This window comes from Callorhinchus milii, unplaced genomic scaffold, assembly GCF_018977255.1.
Source record: "Callorhinchus milii isolate IMCB2004 unplaced genomic scaffold, IMCB_Cmil_1.0 Scaffold3, whole genome shotgun sequence".
In the NCBI taxonomy this organism is placed as follows: Eukaryota; Metazoa; Chordata; class Chondrichthyes; order Chimaeriformes; family Callorhinchidae; genus Callorhinchus; species Callorhinchus milii.
In genome coordinates this window covers 71,701,503-71,724,901 of record NW_024704744.1, presented here as the reverse complement: position 1 = coordinate 71,724,901, position 23,399 = coordinate 71,701,503, and the positions used below count along the sequence as shown (strand labels likewise).

Below are 23,399 nucleotides of genomic sequence, written 5' to 3'. Positions count from 1 at the left end.
AAATGTACTCTCTGCCACACACCGAAAAAAGGGAAGCTCTGCTTTTAGAAACAATCACCCCGCATAGTTCTTTACGTGTTAGACACAAAATGATTTTTTTTACTCTGATACTCTCCTGATTTCATGTACACACAGTACCCCAATCAAAAGTACTGTTTGCCCCAGATTAACAGTTTATCTTAAAAGCCCATACAACTTACACATAGGCTTGCTCTTTTCAGATTTTAATTGGCAATTCTCGGGTTTTCCAAATGTCTCCAAATCCACTAAAATTTATTCCTGTTGGAACATTGCTGTTAGGTGTCAGTATGACTCGGCTGCTAATACTCTCACTTTCCAAGTCAGAAGCTTCTGGGTTCAAAACCTATAGGACCTTGAACTCATATCGTCCAAGATAACATTCCAATGCAGTGCTGGGGATGCCCTGCATTGTTGGAAGTGCTGTTCTTTAGTTGAGACATTAAACCAAGGCCCCATCTATCTCTTCAGATGGATGTTAAAGATCCCATGGCACTAAAGATGAAGGGAGCTTCTCCCATTGCCCTGGCCAACAATCCTACAGATAAAATGCTCATTTACTTCATGGCTTGCTGTAGGCCAAAGCTCTGCACAAAATGGCAGCCACACTTGCCAAAAAATCGTGTGACGTGCTCTGAGACATCCTCCCTTGACAGATGCTTTATCAAATACTAGGATTATTATTATTATTGCTTCTTTTAGTGATTTTATAGTTTTGACCTAAAAAAAGTTAAGATTTCCAGAAAGCAAGATTGCCATGGGCATCACTTCCTGAACACCTGCACCAGCCCCTCTAGTATCATTTCCTGCACACCAGAGGCACTGCCTACACAGAATCAATATAAAATATGTGTACAGAATGCAGGAAGTGATATTCATGGCAAAACACAAAATCCATGGCAATCTTGCCACCCCACAGAAGACGTCTATTTTGTAGTTGAAAAGATTACTTTAAAAGATTCAAGGTAAAATAAACAATGATATCATCAGTAGAAGTTTTTTTTCCAAAAAAACGAATTGAAAACCGGTATCCCATCTGCAAATAAGAATTGTATACTAAGCAGCATAGTTAAGCACTGAGAACATTTTCACTGCTAGTGTAATTCTGCTGCCTTGGCTTCTCTTTTCATCTCTCACACAGGAAGCTTGTTAAAATGCACATTATTTTGCACTGATTGAGGAATCTCAATTGGCGAAGCCATGTGGCTAGTTGAAAAATTCATACTAATGTGGTAAGAGATGCTGTTATAAAGGTTAGGAAGAAGTATACTTCTGGGGCAGAATAAGAGGAACATTACTCTGCAGCTAGCTGGTCTATACCCAGATTCAAGAGTATTTGACACTAACACTAGGTGAAAGAAGGAGGAAGCAGACACAAGCAAATAGCATTAAAAACAATCTGCCTTTCCGATTAATACCAGTTTCCGTTGCTTTATTTTTCAACGTTTCATAATGCATAAACCACTGCATCAAACACCTTTATTAAGCAAGATTGTTGAGAAGAACATCATATAAAATGATCAAAATCTCAATTTAAAAAAAATTCCAGACAAAAGACAGTCAGAACAGATCTCCAAAGAAGCTAGTTGTTGCTGCATGGCATAAATCCACTAAATGATCTGCATATATACCTGCTCGAGAACAGTATTGGGAGATGTTGGGGTAGGTGCAGACAGAAATCTGTGTGTTTCTGGGATGATTAGGGAGAGAAGTTCATGATAGGGTAGGGTTTTCATGGAATGTACTTTCTTACATTATTGAAAGAGTTTTAACTAGAATACATTAGAGAACTCACCAAACTTTCAATAGGGCTTTGAATACTTATACACTTATATAATACAACCAAACATGTCAGAAAACAAAGCTCCCAGATTCTAACTACCTCCAAATAGAGAAATAACAATAATAATCCTTTATGTAGAGTTCAATATTCAACAGATTTCTTACATTGAATCAACAATCCATACAATTGGCAGTTCAACAGCCTTAGCACCATGTAATCTGGAAAGTAAATTCTATGCAAACTAACATTGAGACCTTTTCCTTAATAGGTGACTGGATATTGCTTACAGCTACTTATTTCTCAATCTATGATTAGTGCACAAAGGCCTCACCTAGTGCAAAAGATCTATGACAAATGGGCAATATTGCGTTGTGTAACTCAAAACTCTAGTATGAGTCAGCAATTTCAGTAAAGGTGACTGAATGTACCCACATGACTAAACATTGCTCACAATTCAGTCAGCTCTTTTCCAATATAAGTAACAATCATTTTCAGCACTGAAAGTCACAAGACCCACCCGGCGTAAGCAAAGTTACTTCTGTTTTTTTAAGTTGCCCTTTTCATCTAGTTCCCCATATTCCTTAATGTTCATCAAATGAGCTCATGATCAGTGCTCCACGCAGGGCTCTGTGTGTTTGCCAAGTTCTCCATGCCAATTTCTGCCCTCCTCCCAGTATAATAGTGATCTTGGCTCATATCACTGTTCCAATATTGTTCAATGTGAAATACTAGAATTGGACACTGCTAAGAGGTTCCATCAGTGTAATGCCCATATTACGCCCAGTGTTATAGAAGTAAGAGTGCAGCAAATGTGCATATTCCATAATCCTTAAAAAATAATAAAATACTCAAAACTTCACAGTAAGCTCATCTACATCCTGGCTCTCGCTCACTCAGCTTTCCCTCACTTCTGCAACATCCCCTACTTCACCACTACCTCTCATTGAACTCCCCAGATTCTCCCCAGTTGCAGATTAACTTCAACATGTATGCAGATGACACCTAAATTTACGTTTCCTCCTCCAGCCATGAGCCCTGGTCCACCAATGTTCTGTCAAGCTGCTTTTCACACATCAAGGCCTGGATGAGCACCAACATCTGCAGCTCAATGTTGACCCCAAGTTCTTGGCTCCCATCAAGGTCTTCTCACCTGCAGCTCCAACCTCTTTAACCTTCCTGAGCTAGCCCTCAGATTTAATGAACCAATGCGCAACTTAGGCGTCAGGTTCAATCCCCAACTGTCCTTCCTATCGCACATCCAGTCTCTGACCAGTACCGCCTTCCTCCAACCTTACCTCATACCAAATCAGCTGAAACGCTTATCCATGCATCCGTCACCTGCTGCCTCGATTTTTCCAATGCTTTCCTCACTGATCTCCCCAACTCCATCAAGGATTATTATTATTATTTTAGTCATAAAATCCAATTACAGTCATTCAAAACTACCGGCCATATCCTTACCTATACTGAACTCTGCACCTCCATCAACCCAGAGTTTGCCAGGCTCCACTGGCACCCCAATGCAGAACAGATCAATTTCAAGATCCTCATCCTCACGTACAAATTACTTCATGCCTTGGCACATCCCCATCTCGCCGACCTGCTTACACCTCACTCCTCTACCTGCTCCCTTCACTCAGCTGACTCCAGCCTTCTGCAAGTCCCTTATCCCCTCCGCTCCACTACACCAGGAGTGGGGGGTAAGTCGGAGAGGTGGTGCCAGTGGAGCCACTACTCCCCAAGATTCTGAAACTCTACCTCAATCCCTTTGCCTTGCTCCCTCTTTGCCCATCTTCAGATCACCTCCCCCTCCTCTCCCTGACTTGACATTGCGCTCCACCAATCTTAAGCACACTGAGACGCAACCCTGCATGAAGGTGCTTTATAAATGCAAGTTGTTGTTGTCTTTTCATCACCTTTCAATCACACCCCCTCCCCTTAACATCCCTTCCCCGCAGCTTGGGCTCCCAACATGAAATGCACTCTATAAATGTAAATTGTTGCTGCACTTGTAAGGAACTCATTGTAACTGGACTGTTATATAATTTGCTTAAATGGAAAGTGAGCGGGGAATTAAGTTCTTTTTTAAAAATCTTTAAAGTTTAATTATATTCCAAACCGCTTAATAGAGGCTTCCGCTTCAGATCGAATGTGATTATAAAACATCTGTGATGCATTATAATCAAAGATCATGAACTAATTGTTTAATTATTTTACGATCAGCCCCAGAGGGACAACCTAATGTGTATTGTTGTATGTGTTAGACTGGTAGAACTATCAGAAATATTAACAGATAGGGGGTGGGAACTGAGGGAGGAGTAGGATAAGATTGAGTGGATCATGTGAAGAAAAACACCAACACAGACTTGATGACTAAACGTCCTGTGTCTGTGCTAAACATTCTATGATTAAAAGGCTGGCGTTTCTGTTCTGCAACATAAGATTTTATGATTAAACAACCAGGGTCTCACCCTGTGATCTTCTACCCTGTAGCTCCCTTCAGAGAGGAACAGAGAAATTCAACAACATAGTAGTAGCCATGTCACTCACATACCTATAGTCTGTTCAACAGCAGCAATAGGTCAGGGAGCTCAACATTTTCAGTTGAGGTATGAATAGCATAAAATTTGCACATAAAATTAAAGTCTTGAAGTGCTCCACAAAGATAATGGAGGTGACCAGCAGAGAAAAAAAGAAGAGGGGATTTGAGGATCTTGACCAAATACACAATACAAAACATACTTTTTTTTAATCTATGGAGAGAAGGAGCAAGGTAAATGGTTTGGGGAATTTCAAAGAACTGACATAGTTGCTTAAGACTCACATACAAATGGTGGGATGGTAGAATTGAGCAATGTTCCTGAGTAGGAAAAGAAGGCACAGGCAGGAGATTGACCATCTCTACATTTGCAAGGTTGTGAAAAGATATGAAGGTCAGGCCGAGAATACTGAACTTGATCTACTGTCGTACTTCAAACCAGTGGAGCCTGGCAGGGAAAGGAGTAATGGAATTGCTGTGTCCTCTGCTTTAGATCAGTGGGAGCTCACAGAGGGTGCAGCTAGGCATAGCAACGAGGACTAGGTTTGAAAAAGGGACAGAGAAGCTAACCCAATAAAAAGGGGGGGTGGGGGGTGGAGAAGAAAATAAAGATATTTTTAAAAAAACATGAAATTCAGTACAATGTAAAAACCCAGAATATCCTTCTGACAATAACGTGTTATTGCCAGTAATGACAATAACACTGTTCTGTCCTTCACTGGCTGGTAATTTCGAGTGTTCGGGTGTTACTCTAAAATTATATTTGATGTTAAAAAAAACTTTTGGATTTATTCTATTTTTAACACAGACTGTTCACTGCAGGGCCAGTGATTACACATTTAATCTAAATTCCGTTCAAAGTGAAAAGATACATAATAATCCTTGCATTTTTGTATTTGGTATAGCGTGTTATCGTGTCTTTTGAGACGTCTCAAAGCGCTTCACAGAACATACTATAAAGTGAATTGACTGCATATTTTGTGGGCGAAACATACTTTTTTTAAAAAAAAAACAATGATTACCGATGTTTAAATGATTGACAAGCAACTAATCTAATACAATGCATCCAAATGGCACATTGCCACTGCAGTAACAAGAATCAGATATTTATAGCCTTTGAGTAACCAAGCACTATTTCATGCTAATAGCGTGTGAAATAACTGTGTGTTATTTTTGGATAAGCTGAATGACATTATTGGTACCATTTTTTGATTTAAATGCTTGCATTTTGATTTGATTTTGTATCGCTATGGGGGGGGGAGGGGGGGGAGTGTGGGGGGGGATAGAGACCCCTGGAACCTATGTGTCATTTAAAGTTATTGTATTGCTTGCACCCAGTGTGTCTCGGTTTTGGAAGGCAATGCAGACCACAGGAAAAGATTTGACTTGTTCGACCACTGATCCACAGTGCACATATCAAACGAAAGGCACATTGCTCCACAGACAGTATTGCACCAGTCCCACCCACCCACCCACCCCCCCACCCCCATTGGAAAAGCCTCCTACCTTCTGCAGCCTGTTTTCATTCCTGAATCCGAAAGAGATGGGGCATTGGCTCCAGATTCCTCCTCTCTGCCTCTCTCTGCTGCTGCCGATGGCTTGTGATTATGTCTCACTTGCGATTCAAACTGTGCAGAGTCCTTTTCCGAGCCGGTGATGGTGCTGTCATGTTCTACCGTCTGGGAATTATTCCTCCTTCGCATTACTGGAGTGGAAAAAAAGGAAAACACGCAGACGCTCGGGCAAAAAAAAAAAAAAAAAATTCGAAAAAAAAAAAAGGCAAAGAAAAAGAAAAGGAAAAGGAAAGAAAAAAAAATGCCTTTGATTTTTTTTTCTTGCAAAAGGGGATGGAAACGAAACGAGAAGGGCAAAGGGCTGGGGAGCAGAGGGAGGGAGGGAGGGAGGGAGGGAGTGCACTGGGGGGGTGGGGGACTGGACACTGAGGACTGAGGACTGCACTGAGCGGATGGTGAGGGCTTCAGTCTCCCTCCACAGTGTGAAACACATTGGTGGTGCAGCAGCTCAGCTCAGCTCAGCACAGCTCAGCACATCAGCTGATTGCACACAACCTCTCACCTCTCAACCGCACACACACCCCCCCCACCATTCCCCCTTTTTTTTTTGCACCACCCCCACACGCCTCTTGGCGCAAAGGCAGTGGGGGATTTGCAGCCGTATTCCTAGAGGGTGGACACGGAAACGCTTACACACAAACCCACCCCCCACCCCACCCCACCCACCCACCACCACCCACTGGATCGGTTGATCCTGGACCGTCACTGATGGTGTGCACCGTGTGATTTCCTGAGCGCTCTCTCAATGCAATTCCTCTTAAACCTCCTGCGGATCCCAAACAGCCGCGATTGCAATTGAGATCGTGCAAATTTAAAACCGTGGGGGGGTCCCCCCCCCCACCCACCCACCACCCAAAAAAAAGAGAAGGCGCTTTAAACCCGGGTGGTCGAGCGCAATGTGGAGCAGGACTGAGCCCCAGCGGCTGTGATAACCATGACAGGTAATGACAGCCCCGTGTGTGTCTTTAATAATAATAATAATAATCCTTGCATTTGATATAGCGCTTTTCACGTCGGGAGGACGTCCCAAAGCGCTTCACAGAACACACTGTAAAGTGAATTGACTGTATATTTGTGGGTGAACGCGGCAGCCAATTGCGCACAGCAATGTCCCACAAACAGTCGTAGATTGAAAATGACCAATTTATTATTGTTTTTTTTTGGAGGGATTATTATTAGGTGTGTGGAGTAAGGAAACTTGCCCGAGGTTTCGCCCTCTGCCTGGGATTGAACTCAGGTCTCTCACTTGCAAAGCGAGTGCTCTAACCACTGAGCTACAGGACTCCACATTGGAGGGCACAGGGGGGGGTGGCAAACTGGAAGTGAAATAAAACAGGTATTTTTTTTATGGTGTGTGGTTTCAGTTCAGGTTTCGTTTGGACTCCTAACCCTCTCGTTAAAAGTCCGAGTCTCCCTTCCTGCTAAAAGGTTTTATTTCCTTTTGCTGGTACTGTCTTTCTTTCACCTGTGAAGCTTATCTGATGGCACACTATTTGGTACACTATTTGGTCCAGGAGAGGAGGAGGAGGAGGAGGTGGTGGTGGTGGTGATGGGCAAGAATTGGGCACTTTCAGGAAAGCATCACGAATGTAAGGGGAAAAAATGGTATGGAAAAAAAAATAAAACTGTTCAATGAGCTAAGAAAGCAGACCCTTTGACTTTTAAATTATCCTGATGCTTTTTTGACGAAAAGGTTTTCGATCATTAAGAGGCCAGTCAGGGTTATTTTAAAATCAACTACAGCGTTGGTGAGATTGCAGATTAGTCCATTTGTTAATTTATCCTAAATCATATCGCCAAGGTTGGTAAATGTACTATCCATTGGTCAGTATATTTACCAACCTTGGAGATATGATTTAGAATGGGGCTTGCGCTGCCGAGGCAGTAAATTTATTAACCAGCAAAGGATCCTCGGAAATAGTCGGTTCAGCTAACAATATCAGCTAACAGTAGGAGCAGAGAAGGTTACGAGGAGACCTAATAGAGGTCTTCGAAATCATGAGGGGATTTGATAGGTTAGAAAGGGAAAAACTGTTTCCACTGATGGGTGTGTCGGTGATTCGAGGTCACCGTTTCAAAATAGTCTCCAAAAGAAGCAGAGGGGAGGTGAGAAGACATTTTTTCACGCAGCGAGTTGTTCGAATCTGGAACGCATCGCCTGAAAGGGTGGTGGAGGCCGATTCGATATCTACTTTTAAAAACGCGCTGGACGGGTATTTGTGGAGGACGGGTTTGCAGGGTTATGGGGAAAGGGCTGGGGAGTGGGATTGACATTAATTGCTCGATTCAAAGAGCCGGCACAGACTCAATGGGCCGAATGGCCTTTTTTTGTGCTGTACAATTCTATGATTCTATGATCAAAACATTGATGGGTCACTAGGAGGACCTTTAAACTGCGAAAAAAAAAATTCAACCGTTTTGTTTATGAGCTAACTTTATGTCCTTAAAGAGGAAGGATAATGATTATAATAAAATAATCCTTACATTTGTCTTTTCGTGTCAGGAGTCCCAAACTGCTTCACAGGATATAGTGTAAAATGAAGTGACTTGTGTTTTATGGGCAAACAATTAGTGGAACAATGCAAAGTATTTTTTTCTTATGCACTATCATCATGGGTTTTTTATCATGCACCAGAACTTGCAGATCGGTCATCGATTTAACAACAACAACAAGATTACATTTGTATAGCGCCTTTCACGTCAGGAGGAAGTCTCAAGGCGCTGGACAGAGTACAGAATTTCAGACCCGAGCTGGGTCGGGGGGGGGAAGGGAGGGGAAGGGGAGTGGTCGATGGCATGGTCGAAGAGGAGGGTCTTGAGGCGGGACTTGAAGGAGGATAAGGAGGGGGTGAGGCAGAGTGACTGGGGGATGAAATTCCAGAGGATGGGGGCAGAGTGGCTGAAGGCTCTCCCACCAATGGTGGGGTGGATGGGTCGGGGGACGTGGAGCAGGCCAGAGACGGCTGAGCGGAGGGAGCGGGCGGGTTGGTAGGGGGTTAGGAGGTCGCAGAGGTAGGGTGGGGCGAGGCCATGGAGGGCTTTGTATGTGAGGACCAGGATCTTGAACTGGATCCTCTGAAGGATAGGGAGCCAATGGAGTCGGGCGAGAATGGGGGAGATGGAGTCACGGAGTTTTGTGTGGGAGAGAACACGGGCTGCAGAGTTCTGGATTATCTGCAGCCTGTGGAGGGAAGAGTTGGGAAGGCCAACAAGCAGGGCGTTTGCATAGTCGAGCCTGGAGGTGATGAAGGCATTAACAAGAGTTTCAGCGGCCTGAGGGGTGAGGTAGTCGGGTGATGTTACGGAGTTGAGGGAAGGCAGAGCGGGTCCTGGCTTGGATGTGGGGAAGAAGATAGTTGAGGGTTGAACAAGACACCCAGGTTCCTGACTGGCTCGGTGAGTTGTAGTGTGCAACCATGGAGGTTGATGTTATCAGAGCCTGAGGTGCTGAGGCGCTGGTGTGAGCCAATCAGGAGGACCTCAGTCTTGTTCACATTCAACTGTAGGAAATTTGCCCTCATCCAGGACTTGATGTCTGACAGGCAGTCTGTCAGGACAGCAGTGGTCCTGGAGTTGAGGGTGGAGGCAGAAAGGTAGAGTTGGGTGTCATCCGCAAACATGTGGAAGTTGACCTCATGTCTGTGGATGATGTCACCATCTTATCCAAAGGATAGCAGTCCCCAAGCTGAACATTGGAGTGTCAGTCTCAATCATGAACATGATTAAAGGGTAGTAAAGTTAAGCCTACATATACAGTTCTACATTTCACAATAAAATGCTTTGAAGTGCTTTGACCTGCCTCACCAACATGATAAGATGCAATATCTATTGTAAGGATTATTAGTAGGAACTAGTGTCCTACAGGGTGAGTACATTGCGTTTTCTCCTCTGGGACCTATTCAAGCTGATTGATTTAAAGTCTCTTTGCTAATCGTTGGGGTTCTTCTCTGTATACTTAGTGTTTGCTGATACTAAATGGCAAAGTTGGAAAAGTGTTCTATTTCCCATAACTTTTATCTATCATTTCAAGCTCTTGGGACATCCTCCCTAGATGAAAGTTGCTATGTAAATGTAAATTTGCATTGTACTGTATCAGGTTAAAAGGGATAATCACCTCAAACTGTTTGACCAAAATGCTCAAGGAGGGAAGGGTACTTTTCGGGACATGTTTAGCTGTAAAGCCATCCTTGTTAAATATTTAAAACCTGTGCCAAGTCAATAAATGTAAAATCATACACCAGCACTCGTATTTTCAAATCTATGATCATTTTGATATAACTCCATCCTCATTACAAGACGGAGCGGCCACAATACGGTTGAGTTACGGTGATCGTGTAAGTTTTGAACTGCGCTACGTACACCAATTGAAGCTGGCCGTCTGACTATTGTTATTATTATTAATTACTATTGCGTTATTAGTGGACTGCGAAAACAAATAAAGTTGCGGAGAAGCTTCACTGTGGTAAGTAAAAAAAACCCCTGCAGTTAGCCGGTCTGACGTAAGGATACTTTGCCCCCAAAATAACCCTAACTATCTGTGAAAAACGATAACTAGGTCTGGAAACTTTGGCCACTCTCTTCCTTCAACCTTTGCCCCCTACTTCCCTATCACTTTCACGTCACGAACTGAAGACCTTCCCCTTCGCCTGTGCTGATGCTCCACCTCCCCCCCCCCTCCGGGAGTGAAGGCCGCTGGATTACTGCAAGCTGTTGTAAAAGATAAAAGGGCCCGAGCTCCACCCACGCAGCTCCCAGGCTGTCGGCCAGTCCGGGCCGGGTTGCTCTCACATGGTTGCATTTATCTGTCAAATAATAATAATAATAATAATAATAATCTTTGCAGTGAATCGTGAATTGCCAGTGATTACAGGGCAGGAGGGGGGAGGGGGGGGAGGGAGGTAACTGGCGGAGGGGTGACCACGGGGTGACTGAAGCCCCCCCCCCCCACGCCCATGTCCACCCCCATGGCATGTCCTTTGCCAATCGGCCAGGCCCACACTGGGGGGAGGTGGGGGACAGCGGCACACGCAGCGCGATGGGCACAGGTACCTCTGGCTCAGGCCCCGGCCCGGGCAGGGAGAGACATGTCCACCTCACACAACAGCCGGCCCCGCGCGGCTCCCGCAGCGTCAGCCCCTCTGATTGGCCTCCCAGCATGTGTCAGCTCCTCTGATTGGCCTTCCAGCATGTGTCAGCTCCTCTGATTGGTCTCCCAACATGTCAGCTTCTCTGATTGGCCTCCCAGCATGTGTCAGCTTCTCTGATTGGTCTCCCAACATGTCAGCTTCTCTGATTGGCCTCCCAGCATGTGTCAGCTCCTCTGATTGGTCTCCCAACATGTCAGCCCCTCTGATTGGCCTCCCAGCATGTGTCAGCTCCTCTGATTGGTCTCCCAGCATGTGTCAGCTTCTCTGATTGGCCTCCCAGCATGTGTCAGCTTCTCTGATTGGCCTCCCAACATGTCAGCTTCTCTGATTGGCCTCCCAGCATGTGTCAGCTCCTCTGATTGGTCTCCCAACATGTCAGCTTCTCTGATTGGCCTCCCAGCATGTGTCAGCTCCTCTGATTGGTCTCCCAACATGTCAGCTTCTCTGATTGGCCTCCCAGCATGTGTCAGCTTCTCTGATTGGCCTCCCAACATGTCAGCTCCTCTGATTGGCCTCTCAGCATGTGTCAGCTCCTCTGATTGGTCTCTCACAGCACCCGCTCTTCTGATTGGTGCCTGGAGTATTCGTCCGCGGCTCTGATTGGTCCTGGCCCAGGAGAAGGCCGAGCTTCTGATTGGCTAACTTGGGCGGGAATTCAAATAACTTCTGGGGATCGTAATTAGGACTGAGAGAGGCTCTCACTCCGCAGTGATCCGGTCAGTGTGTGTCTGTAACCGGGTCTGAGAGAGGCTCTCACTCCGCAGTGATCTGGTCAGTGTGTGTCTGTAACCAGGTCTGAGAGAGGGTCTCACTCCGCAGTGATCCGGTCAGTGTGTGTCCGTAACCAGGTCTGAGAGAGGGTCTCACTCCGCAGTGATCCGGTCAGTGTGTGTCTGTAACCGGGACTGAGAGAGGGTCTCACTCCGCAGTGATCCGGTCAGTGTGTGTCCGTGTAACCGGGTCTGAGAGAGGCTCTCACTCCGCAGTGATCTGGTCAGTGTGTGTCCGTGTAACCGGTCTGAGAGAGGGTCTCACTCCGCAGTGATCCGGTCAGTGTTTGTGTCTAAAAGAGGATGTCACTTAATGACGATCTGTTCAGTAAAACACACATCTAAAAACTGTGCTGGTCAGTGCCTGTTACGTGACTCGCTGTAATAATAATACTAACGGTAGCATCTCTCTTCTCTGTACCTTTTCTAGGAAGCAATGTTTTGCGAAAAGGCAATAGAGCTGATCCGGGAGCTGCAGAGAACCGCTGATGGACAGTTACCTGCGTTTAATGTGAGAATTTTCTTTTAATTTAGATGAGACATTAAATCAAGGTTCTTTCTGCCTGTTCAGGTGGACACTAAAGATCCCATGACTATTTGAAATGAGAAGGAAGTTTCTCCTGTTGTCCTGGCCAACAGTGGCCCGTGTGATAATGCGCTACATCAAAATACAAGGATTATCATTATTAGTTTTAAACGTGCCGGGGATTGCTGTATTTGTTGCGAATATAACTTGTCGCTTGTTTTTCTCTTTGTGTGTGAAACTTGCCGATGAATAAAAATGTTGCCTTGCATTCATACAAATTGTAGCGAATAGCACTCCCCCATCGTGTAATGTGGAATTTTCTGGATATTGGCCTTTACAATTTTGGGCTTTGATGCGATTCTTATCATGAACGGTTAATACTGGAAAGTAGTTTGACTGTAAGGAAAAGAAAGACGAGATCTGGAAGCATCTGCCTAACTATGTTATTAACAATTGGAGAAACTACATTAAAAATCAGGTAGTACATAAGCATTTTGATATGTCATGTTAATTCTAATATTTATTTTAGGAGGATGGCATCAGACAAGTTCTTGAAGAGATGAAAGCTTTGTATGAACAGAACCAAACTGATGTGTAAGTTTACACTTGTCTCCATGGCCTTGCATGCTGGAGAATTCATTGGTGGTATTTAATAAGTATTGGAGTAAAAGCGTAGATGATTCAGGTCAAGAGAAACTGTCTTCATGGAATTAAAGACCGCTAATATTTTTATTAAAGCTGGATTCATACTTGATTGTGTCGCTTGTGGATTGGCAAAACAAAATTGGACGTACCTGATTGTAAATCAATGAGCTTTGACGAGAGGCTAAAAGCAAGAATGTGAGCCAGGCTGTTATTTTTTTTTCCTGGCTGTCAAAAGTATTTTTCGAGTGGAACCAGCAGAAACAAACTAAACAAAGGTAATCATCGACGATTTCTACTTGTATCGTGCTTGTCACGTACGGAGAACATCTCAAAGCACTTTACAAATACGGGGTGGAAGTCTGAGTTGTGAGGTGGGGTAGGTCGCCAAAAGCATGGTTAAAGTTAGGATATTGGAAGTTTTGGAAGCAGAGAGAGAGGGGGTGAGGTGGAGAGAGTTGCACAATTTGAAGAGAGTTCCAGAGATTGTGAAGCAAATTAAAGCTTGCCCATCGATGGTGGGTGGAGCGGGTTGTGGCACGAAACAGGCTAGACTTGGCAAGGTGGAAGGTGTATGTTGGGGAGCAAGAGATCCAAGTAAAAATGAAAGTGAATCAGATTCAAAATACTTCAGCTGGTATTTTATGAAACAGGCTGAGCAATTTCTGCTGGATATAACTGAAGAAATAAAAAATAGAAATCAGGTAGATTCCTGTTCAGCAAAGAGATGTGCGAGTTGAAAAAGATGGAAATGTTTTCTTGGAAACATGGTCTGGGAAATGCACAATAAAGGCACCATTTAACTCTTGCTCTAATAATTCTACTCTGCTTTCAAAACCTGTCTAATGCCCTAACTGTAACTACGCTTAGGCTACCTAGCCTCCCTCTCCACCCCACCCCCTCATAGCTTGGACTTCTACTCTGGCTTAATGCTTTGAGATATTCTCTGACAGACACTATATAAGTGCAATTCGTTGTTGGTCACCTTTGTCTGAGGTATTCAATCAAATATTCCTAGTATAGCTAGTGATGTTTGAGACTGCTCTATCGTATATTGTAGCTAGGAATGTATTGAATATTGTAGCCTCAAACATTCCTAGCTGGGCTTACATTGAGGATATGGTATCTGTATAGATAGATTTAACATATTCCTCTTCCAAGCAGCTCACATATCAGGTTGATTTATGGCCAGTGGTTATATATCATTGGGATGTTGACAAGATGAGGCACTTGTGTTTTCAGACAGTATTGATGCTCAGCTCTTTAAAATTCTGAGGGGAATAGATAATATAGACCATGATAAACTGTTTTATCTTGTATTGATCGGTAGAACCAGAGAACACGGCCCGTGATTGAAGGGGGGTAAATTCTGAACAAATCTGTGGAAACACTGCTTCAGTGAGTGAGTCGTAAACTTATGCAACAGGCTCCCTAGGGAGACAGTAGGACCAAAAATGTTGTTTGTTTCAACAGCAAATTAGATAGATTTCTGCTAGAAAATAATGTCTTGGAATACAGTATATAGTTTGGGAAATAACATGTCGAGCAACTGCCAGGATGGTGGAAGGCAAACTAGATGGACTTGGTCTTCTTTCACCGAGCAAATTCTTGTGTTCTTATTTTGACCAGAATGTAGATAGATGGGAGTTCAGTACTTTGTTGCTGAAAACTCCAGAAGTCATCTCCATAAATGTTGCTCGGTCCACCCAGCGAGAACTTTTCAGCTTCTTGACCACAGTGTACTTGTTACTTACTAGATGAATGGAATTTCCATCCAATCTTTTCTGCAGGGTCAAAGGCCGAACAGAGTTGACAGTAGTAACCCATCATCCATTTTGCAACACTAATTTTGACATTGATTTTGGTGAAGTTACAGTTACTCAATCCAGATACATTACTGACTCTATATGTTATGACACACTCGCCTGCCAACTGCCGATAGTGTTTATGCATCCACCTAAAGCTTATGCGACCCCCCAGGAAAGTGGAAGGCAAACTAGATGGACCTTGGTCTTTTTTTCATTTTTTTAGCATTTCTTATGTTCTTATGTTTAATGCAAATTCTCTCTGAGTTCATTCAATGCTCTTGTTAAGTTGAAAGTTGGTGACTGATAAACAATCACTGCAGTAAGTGATATTGCCATTCTTCACATGTTTAACTGCAGCTACGGAGTGTGCTGTGAATGCTCAAGAGCATACTTCACTGTGACCTTCAGCTGTTACTGTTGTTGAGGGGAGACTTTGCTGCAACAATTAAATGCATGACAAGATAGTGTTTAGGTCAGACGTGAGATTGTACGTTTGACCAGGCAGCACATTTCAAGATCAACACATTAATCCAAATAAACTAGTTCAAAGAAAGTACATTGATTATACCGATTGGCTCAGTCAACTAGCGACAAGATAATTGAAAGCTTTAAAAATAGTTGCAGTTTGCAATTCTCACTTGTGAAGTGATTATAATAACCTCTTGAGAGATGGGTTTCAGAAAAGCCAAATGCTCCTAATTTTACAGCCTTTTGAGAATTGAGAGTTGATTTGCAACACATTTGATTTGCAACAAAATCAAAAGTTGCTGGTGCCCACAGAATGCTTTTCTCCAGACTACCTGAAAGTCTGTGTCCCAGTTTTAAGATAAATTGTTTAAATAATAAGTTAATTAAATGTTTGATTCTTTCAAACACAGATTAGATAGTTTTCTTTGAGGAAGTAACATTATGGGATATAGTATGCAGGTAGTTTAGGACATATTGCACACGATCGTCTGGAAGGTGAACTAGATGAACTTTGGTCTTTTTTCATCTAGCATTTCTTATGTTCTTATGTCATGTTTGTAAATAACATAAACCAACTGAGAAGCCAGTATTATTTGTAGAAATAGTATAGGTGTCAAATTGTGGTTGACTCAAAAAAAAAAACCTAAATGATAAAATACACACTCCTACCCCAGAACTGATGTTCTGACACCTAAAAGATTGTCTTGTTCTTCTGCATGGAGGTAATGCAGCATCTCACACCCATACCTCAGCCAAATCTCAAGTTCCTAGTTTCAGTCTGCAATTTCCATTGTTTTTTTTAAAAAACAAGATCAAGAGAACTTTGCTGGATTGGGAGAACAGAGGCAAAAACAAGAGCAATACATGTTTTTTGTCCATAAGCTATCAATTTGATCTCCGAGGTTCATTTACATCTTCCAAGCTGCAGAATCTGGTACATTTGTTTTATTCAAGCATACTGATCAGGAGAGCTGTACGAGAAATGACACAATCTTTGCCCTGTTCTTGGGACTGCTGAGCACAGAATCTTCACTTGTACAAAGTCTGTCTGACAAGCAGCTTACAGAGCAGCCATTCAGTGCAGTGTTATTGATTGAAGTGGACAATGCGAAGGGAAAAGAAGTTATGAAAAATGAGCAATGAAATATTCACCTCTGCCACCTGCTCCCGCTTTCCCAGTCAACACAGGACCTACTGAGAAATTTCTTAATTGTGTCAGCAGTTCGAGTCTGAGCTAAGAGAAGCAGTGAAATCACTTACAAAAGCTGTACAACTGGTATTTACTCTTGTTGAAGTGAAATTAAGTGTATGACAACTTGTGTGTGTTCTTAAGCAATAAATTGTGGGCATTTTGCTCACATAATACACAGTCAATTCACTTTATCATGTATTCTGTGAAGCGCTTTGAGATGTCTCGAACACAAGTGCTATATCAAATGCAAGGATTAATATATTATTAAGTAATACATACTAAAACAAGCAGGTGATTTGGGGGACCTATTAGAGATCCAACGTCCTGTATATCACACTGCTGATTGAAATTGCCTGGACATTTATGATGATTCTTTTATCTTTCATCAGAGTGCAGGATAGTGTGAAGAGCAAATCTTGTTTAAAGTTGGGACTTCTGGAGATGTCCAAGGTTCCTCTTTATGAAAAATCCTATTTAAAGGATGACACACAGATACTGTTTTGAAGTACAGAATAGAGAATAGAATAGAATCTGACAGTGAGAATCGAAATAAATTAACGTCAAATTATTACACAATTTTTTAATAATAATTCTTGCAGTTGAATAGTGCCTTATCACATCAAAACATTTTGCGGCATTTAAGAATTTTCTGTAAAGTGTAGTGACTAAGTATTTTTAATGTTCCACAAACCGGCATTAAGTGAATAACTATTTCTTTAAATCTATAAGCTTAAAGTCCTAATGTCGGTCTTAAATGCCCAACCTTTTGAGTAAGAAGCAAGAGTGCTATCAACTGAGCCAAGCTGACACCTATTTTTGTTCTTTGCAGAAATGAGGCTAAGTCAGAAGGAAAAACGGATTTAATCCCAACAATCAAGTTTCGTCACTGCTGTCTGCTGAGGAATAAACGCTGCATTTTGGCATACCTGTATGTAACATTAGGTCACTGAGTAAGGGGGTGGTGGGGGGTGGGTCCGCAGTTGGTCACATGTCTAGCCTATGTATTGCATATCACTTAAGGCTTCGGAACCGGATTCAAACAAATTGTGTTTGAAAAATAATATTTCAAATGGTCAGTGTTCAGAAATGAACCTGGTTATGTGGAAACTACTTGAGCATAATTTACTCCTTTGTGTTGTCAGACATCTTAAAAGTGTGAGCTAGCTCATCTTTCAATGTGTGCATGCATTGCCCTTCTTCACATGGCACACAAGTAATGCATCTGTATACGTGTTGTTTTCTTGCAATTCGGCTGCATTTGAAGGTGATGTCTAAGTGTGATGGGAGATGCCCATGCAGGTAAGGAAGGGAGCATTCTTCAAATCCAGTGGATAGTTTTCAAAACTAAAAATAATTTCTTGCCTCGAAATGGCAACTCAAATTGAAGCTCATTTCTACAGATGCTCACTCTGATACTTCATCCATACCTGATTTAATAATAATAATAATAGTCCTTGCATTTGATATAGCGCCTTATTACGTCTTGGAGACGTCTCAAAGCGCTTCACAGAAATATACTGTAAAGTGAATTGACTGTGTATTTTGTGGGCGAAACGCAGCAGTCAATTGCACACCGCAGTGTCCCACAAACAGTCATGGATTAAAGTGACCAATTTTGGGTTTTTTTTTGAAGGAATTATTACTCCTGGAAAAGCGATCTGCCAATTGACTAACAACCAGGTTCCTACTTACTGCAGGATAAACAGAGGAGTGTGGAGTAAGGAAACTTGCCCAACATTTTGCCCTGCCAGAAATTAAACCCACATCTCCTGTTTGCGAGGCGAGTGCTCTATCTACTGAGCTACAGGACACCAGTTTTTTTTTATTTACACATATATATAATATATATAATATATATGCATGAGCCTGCAGCGAATGTTGACAGGCTATTTAACCTTGAGTACATCTTAGATGAGCCACAGCATCTCTGTCCATCGCAGTGAAATAGCTTTGAGTCTTGCATACAAAAAAATGACATGAAACAACTGATTGGAACTCAGATCTTGGTGCCTTTGAGAGAAGAGGAGATCAAGGTACAAATTGTAGGAAGAGGGAAAAAGATCCTGGTTAACGATATTTAATTTTTAAGCTCCCCCCTCCCCCTTGTCCACAGATATGACCGTTTGTTGCGGATTCGATCATTGAGGTGGGAATATGGCAGTGTGCTACCATCAGCAATTCGATTCCATTTTGCTGCTGAGGAGGTAAGGCTGCTCTGACACATATGAACAATGGAGAAATTAGAGATGGGCTTTCAGTTCACCATGCACCCTCCTTGATTATTTTTAGGAACCAATCTTTGGGTTTAGTACAGCCAAAGTCTTGTACCTTTTACCTGTTGCATCCTCCAGTTTATCAATTTGTGAGTAAAACCTGAAACCGAGTGCGGATATCCTGAAATAAAACAACAAAAAATGCTCTTTTCTGATTCTCTGCCATGTTATTACAAGAATTGCCTGTGCAATTTATGTAGAGGAGATTAAATGTTTCTGTAAAAACGTAAATTCAGGTTAATGCTGTCTTTTTATTGGAACAAAACATAGCACAGGAAAAACAATGGGCCTACATTTACAGAAAAGAGACAGAGTGTGTGTGTGAGGAGCCATTGCTTTTGGTACATATGCACAGCGCACTTAAGTGAATCTCTTAAATATAGCATTTTCTCTAAAATTTAGCATCTATATTTTATGATTGATTCCTAACTCCACTTATTTCTGTTTCATACTAAGTCAGTTGCTTGGCCCTAAAGAGAGAAAATGCCACACAAAGATACTGACTTCAATCTGAGATAGTGTCACCTTTTTGATTGATCAAAACTGTTGTACTTCCAACTGAATTCTTTTCATCAAAAGATGTCTCACTATTGTGAAACAGTAGCTTTAAAAATACTGTGTTTAGTTTGCAGGTCTTCATAGTTCTTTGTTTATTTTTACAGCATTGTATCACAGTCATGAGATTCTTGCAGGTTAAGCTCTTCCACCAACAAGCACAAAATTACATTTATATAGCGCCTTTCACACCGGACGGAGGAGGGGTAGGAGGGGCTGAAAGCATGGTCAAAGAGGAAGGTCTTGAGACGTGCCTTGAAAGAGGCGAGGGAGGGTGTGAGCCGGAGGGATTCAGGGATGGATTTCTAGAGGGTGGGGGCAGAAAAGCTGAAGTCCTGACCGCCAATGGTGGGGTGGGCAGGGCGGGGGACAGGATGTGAGCCAGTGCCTGCCGAGCACTAAAGCAGTCTGGCAGTTCTTCCAACCACATAAGCAGAGGGTTGAGTAAAATGGTTAATGTATGGTACAGAAAGGATGCTGCCGTTTGCATGAGAAGAACCAGACTCCATAATTTTGTGAGTAAAGAAAGGTTATACCAGTCTGCCTTACATGTAGAATTAAAATCTATGTCTTCAATGGATACATCTGGCATATAATAGGATCCTGAGCCATAGAGATCAGGTTCAATTCAACTTTAATGTTGACTTTTTCTTCTGGGATTTAAGCCAGTCACTTCCCTTTGCTTTCATTTTAATTTCTTTTTAAAACTTGAAAGGGAATTCGATAGAAGAGGAAGAATATTAAAATGTCTGGGAGCCAGTAAGAAAGTGGGCTTAGATGAAATGCTTCATATGGCATAAAGCACCAGCACGCACTTGACAGCCTGTTTGTGTGCTGTAATATACTATGGAAAAATTGTTTGTTTAACAATATTAAAAATTTACAGTCGAATTCGTACCCTTCCATTAAAGTTGGTCCCTGAACAGACGAGAAGCAATATTTACTTCCTGATGAAACAAAGGAAGCTGACTCTTTCCTCCATAATGTATAATAATGCTCCCAAAATGTTTCATACTCTGAGCTGTCAGGAACTGCTTTAATTTGTTAAATATTTACGTTAACGTCAAGACTTCAACACTAATAATAAAGGGACACCATTATCGCTGATGATAAAACCTTTCAATGGATATTGGGTCTCTCTGGTCCGGAGGAACTCTTGAGGTGCTTCACAGGAACCATTATCAAGTGAAATGATTGTGCATTTTTCAGCCAAATGCTAAAATGCAAAGCTGCCAACACAAACGAGAGTGCTTTAAGCAAACCCTTTGTGTTGTACTGTGGGAATGATCTCTCACTGTTGAAAGGAAAGCTAAAATGCAATCCAACCACTGAAGTGCTGTGTGGCTAGCCAGCAGTTTGGATTGGATTTAGAAACGTGGATTTCTATTTGTGGGCCAAGTAAAACATCTGACCAATGTTTTAGTTTGTGAAGAGTACCAGCTTTAGATTCTTCCTATCAGTGAAGTCCTGTAGCTCGGTGGTTAGGACACTCGCCTCGCAAGCGAGAGACCAGGGTTCTATACCCGGCAGGATGAAGTGTTGGGCAAGATCCTTACTCCACACGCCTCTGTTTAGCTAGCAGTAAGAAGGAACATGGTTGTTAGTCGATTGGTGGATCGCTTTTCCGGGGATAATAAATCCTCAACAATAATAATAATATGGTCACTCAATCCATGACTGTTTGTGGGACATTGCTGTGCGCAATTGGCTGCCACGTTTCGCCCACAAATATACAGTCAATTCACTTTACAATATATTCTGTGAAGCGCTTTGAGACGTCTAGAAGACATGAAAAGCGCTATATCAAATGCAAGGATTATTATTATCACACTGGCTTTGCTGCAGTTTACCATTCAGCAAAGCTGAATATTCCTGCACCATATCCCTCTAGTTTCAGGAGTTCCTTTATATCATCAGTGTTTGAATCTTCGTCAACACTGAACCTTATTTTACACTGCAGACAGAGTGGTTCAACCAGTACAAAAAGTCACTCGCTACTTACATGAGGTCCATTGGAGGAGAAGAGGGATTGGACATCACTCAAGACATGAAACCTCCAAAAAGCCTTTACATTGAGGTAAATATTCGAACTCGTGTTTTAGTTATGCAATGTGGTCGGGTGAAGCAGGAGTTTCCAGTGGGATATGTGTCCAGTTCACTCCTGGAGAAGTGTCCTTGATTCTGATGTTAGAAAGGAATGTTTGACTCATCGGAATTCACATAGTTTTTTCTGTAATGACACAATGTCACAAGCAGGTAGAAAACAATTGGTTTTCCCTCTGCTACTTTATCTACTGGATTGCTACTGAGAGAAGCAAATGTAAAGATCAAATATTTCCTCAGTACACTAAACAAATCCAGGTCTTAAGGCTGAGCGTAATTTCAGGTCCTTTGGGTGGAACCTGTGGGGATTCGGTTGGGTGGCCATTAACTGATGAGGTTTGAAGCAGACCTTATATAATATGCTTTGTGACTTTGCATCTGCAGGTGAGGTGCTTGAAGGATTACGGTGAATATGAAATTGATGATGGAATCACGGTCCTGCTGAAAAGAAACAGCCAGGTAATTCAAAAGCGTTAATTTTTCCCCGATCGACATTTTATACCTTGAATCTTCTTCAACACTGAAGTTCACTGCTTAACCACAGTTTGTTTTGTTGTATTATTTTGACACAAGTTTCGATAGAAGGGGCAATAGAAATGTAATTGGTTTTGTTGTATTATTTTGACACAAGTTTTGGATTTTTTCTGAGACTTTCTGAAAGAGTACAAACCCTGCTGCCATTTTTGGTCAGTTGTGAGTCTGATACATGCAGAAACCCACTTATGCTTAATAATATCCAAACCAGAACATGTTATACATTTGCATAAAACCTATACACGGATATTTTTTTGTGTGTTTGGGATGGACTGTGCACCTTGCTTACCTAATTACGTTAAGTATTAGGTGCACGTTGGCAAGAGCCAGGGGTGTGTGGCAGAGGGTGGATTGGGTTACTGGTGGGGTTTTTACCAGCTAAAACCACAAAGCTTCCCATTGCAAGCCCCGTCTGGCAAACCTGCTGTCTGTCCAGCTAGGGCCACTCTGACAGTTAGGGGTATTGGTTTGCAGGCCGGGAGCCAAGAAGGAACAATACTTGTGCCTCCCCATAATGAGGAGTCTGCCTCTCCAAGTTGAGCCAGGCTGGCTGATCTGTCATCAACTGTGTCTTGGGAGTAATTTACCACTAGAGGTCCCTATGTGTCTGAATCTCCATTTCCCTCCTGTTCGGTTGTATGTCTTTGTAATCTTCGGCCTGTGCTGCTGATGTTTACTGCCTAACTGCTGAAGCACACCCTCTTGTGGCTATTTTCTATGTGGATGCTCTGTGCGTTGCGCTGTGTGACCATGTAGGAATAAAAGTGTTTTGAATTAAGAATCTCAAGTGGATTACAAGATCCATAATGGTTAACGATAATGGTTTATGCACCCAGGATTGGTTCTCAAATCTTCTTTCTCTCCAGACAAAAAAACCCAAAAGCTCCTAATACTGTTAATCCTTTTTCATATGCTTATTTTTTTCAGCACTTTATGCCCAGATGGAGATGTGAGCAACTGATCCGTCAAGGGGTTCTGGAACATGTGCTATCCTGAGAATATTGCAGTTTGAAGGATTGAATGGCTGCCCTCTTCTTAGTGTCCTTCCTTCTTCTTAATGTTGTATTCATTAATGTTGATATTTACAGTGTAATAATCGTTTGGATTTAGAGCTCTGATTATTTCGCTCTGAGGTAAGTCGTACTAGTTTAAGCTTGCTCTGCTGGTGAGTTGAATTGCATTTTTGTACATTAAAAAAAATCAAGTGATGACCAATTCTAATTCTTGCATAAGTCATTTCACATGGTTTGGCCTCATTTGTTTTTAAGAGAAGCCTTGGGAAAGATGTGAAGAGAGCTGTGGTTGCCACACAGATCAGTCTCTTCAATGAGAAGGGGAAGAGAATGGGTTTGGAAATTGCTCTCTATTTAGAGTAAAGGGACATTGTTACATAAAACATCAATATGAAAATCTAAAATCTTATCAGGAAAACTCAGGAAAACAAGAATTATTATTACTTAAATTAAT

General features: G+C 42.3%; 2 protein-coding genes across 7 annotated transcripts in view; one reads left to right on the top strand and one right to left on the bottom strand.

The window, feature by feature from the left end:
• The window catches only part of abhd12 (abhydrolase domain containing 12, lysophospholipase), a 53,939-nt gene extending 45,520 nt beyond the window's left edge, over positions 1-8,419 (bottom strand). The window contains exons 1-2 of the mRNA XM_042333012.1: positions 8,399-8,419; positions 5,847-6,045 (exon numbers count right to left, since the gene is read on the bottom strand). Coding sequence (XP_042188946.1) covers positions 5,847-6,043 — 197 coding nt within the window. The 5' untranslated portion in view covers positions 6,044-6,045; positions 8,399-8,419. The remainder of the gene's footprint in view (positions 1-5,846; positions 6,046-8,398) is intronic.
• gins1 (GINS complex subunit 1 (Psf1 homolog)) lies at positions 6,779-23,147 on the top strand. Of its 6 annotated transcripts, none has more exons than XM_007894352.2 (8): positions 6,779-6,855; positions 12,262-12,342; positions 12,887-12,951; positions 17,297-17,395; positions 18,581-18,671; positions 21,256-21,372; positions 21,783-21,857; positions 22,860-23,147. In XM_007894352.2, the coding sequence occupies exons 2-8, from the start codon at positions 12,268-12,270 to the stop codon at positions 22,926-22,928; spliced, it is 591 nt and encodes a 196-aa protein (XP_007892543.1). In that variant the 5' UTR covers positions 6,779-6,855; positions 12,262-12,267; the 3' UTR covers positions 22,929-23,147. The 6 variants fall into 6 exon arrangements, with proteins under 6 accessions (XP_007892543.1, XP_007892541.1, XP_007892545.1 ...); XM_007894350.2 differs by lacking the exon at positions 6,779-6,855 and adding an exon at positions 11,703-11,777; XM_042333015.1 differs by lacking the exon at positions 6,779-6,855 and adding an exon at positions 11,775-11,832.
• Positions 23,148-23,399: the final 252 nt, after the last annotated feature.

Bases quoted from the DNA above. Each gene is read 5' to 3' on its own strand.
- gins1 (XM_007894352.2), top strand. From the start codon at position 12,268: ATGTTTTGCGAAAAGGCAATAGAGCTGATCCGGGAGCTGCAGAGAACC. The intron at 17,396-18,580 runs GTATGTAACATT...CCTTGTCCACAG, and splicing joins CGCTGCATTTTGGCATACCT to ATATGACCGTTTGTTGCGGA. The intron at 18,672-21,255 runs GTAAGGCTGCTC...TTTACACTGCAG, and splicing joins TCCATTTTGCTGCTGAGGAG to ACAGAGTGGTTCAACCAGTA.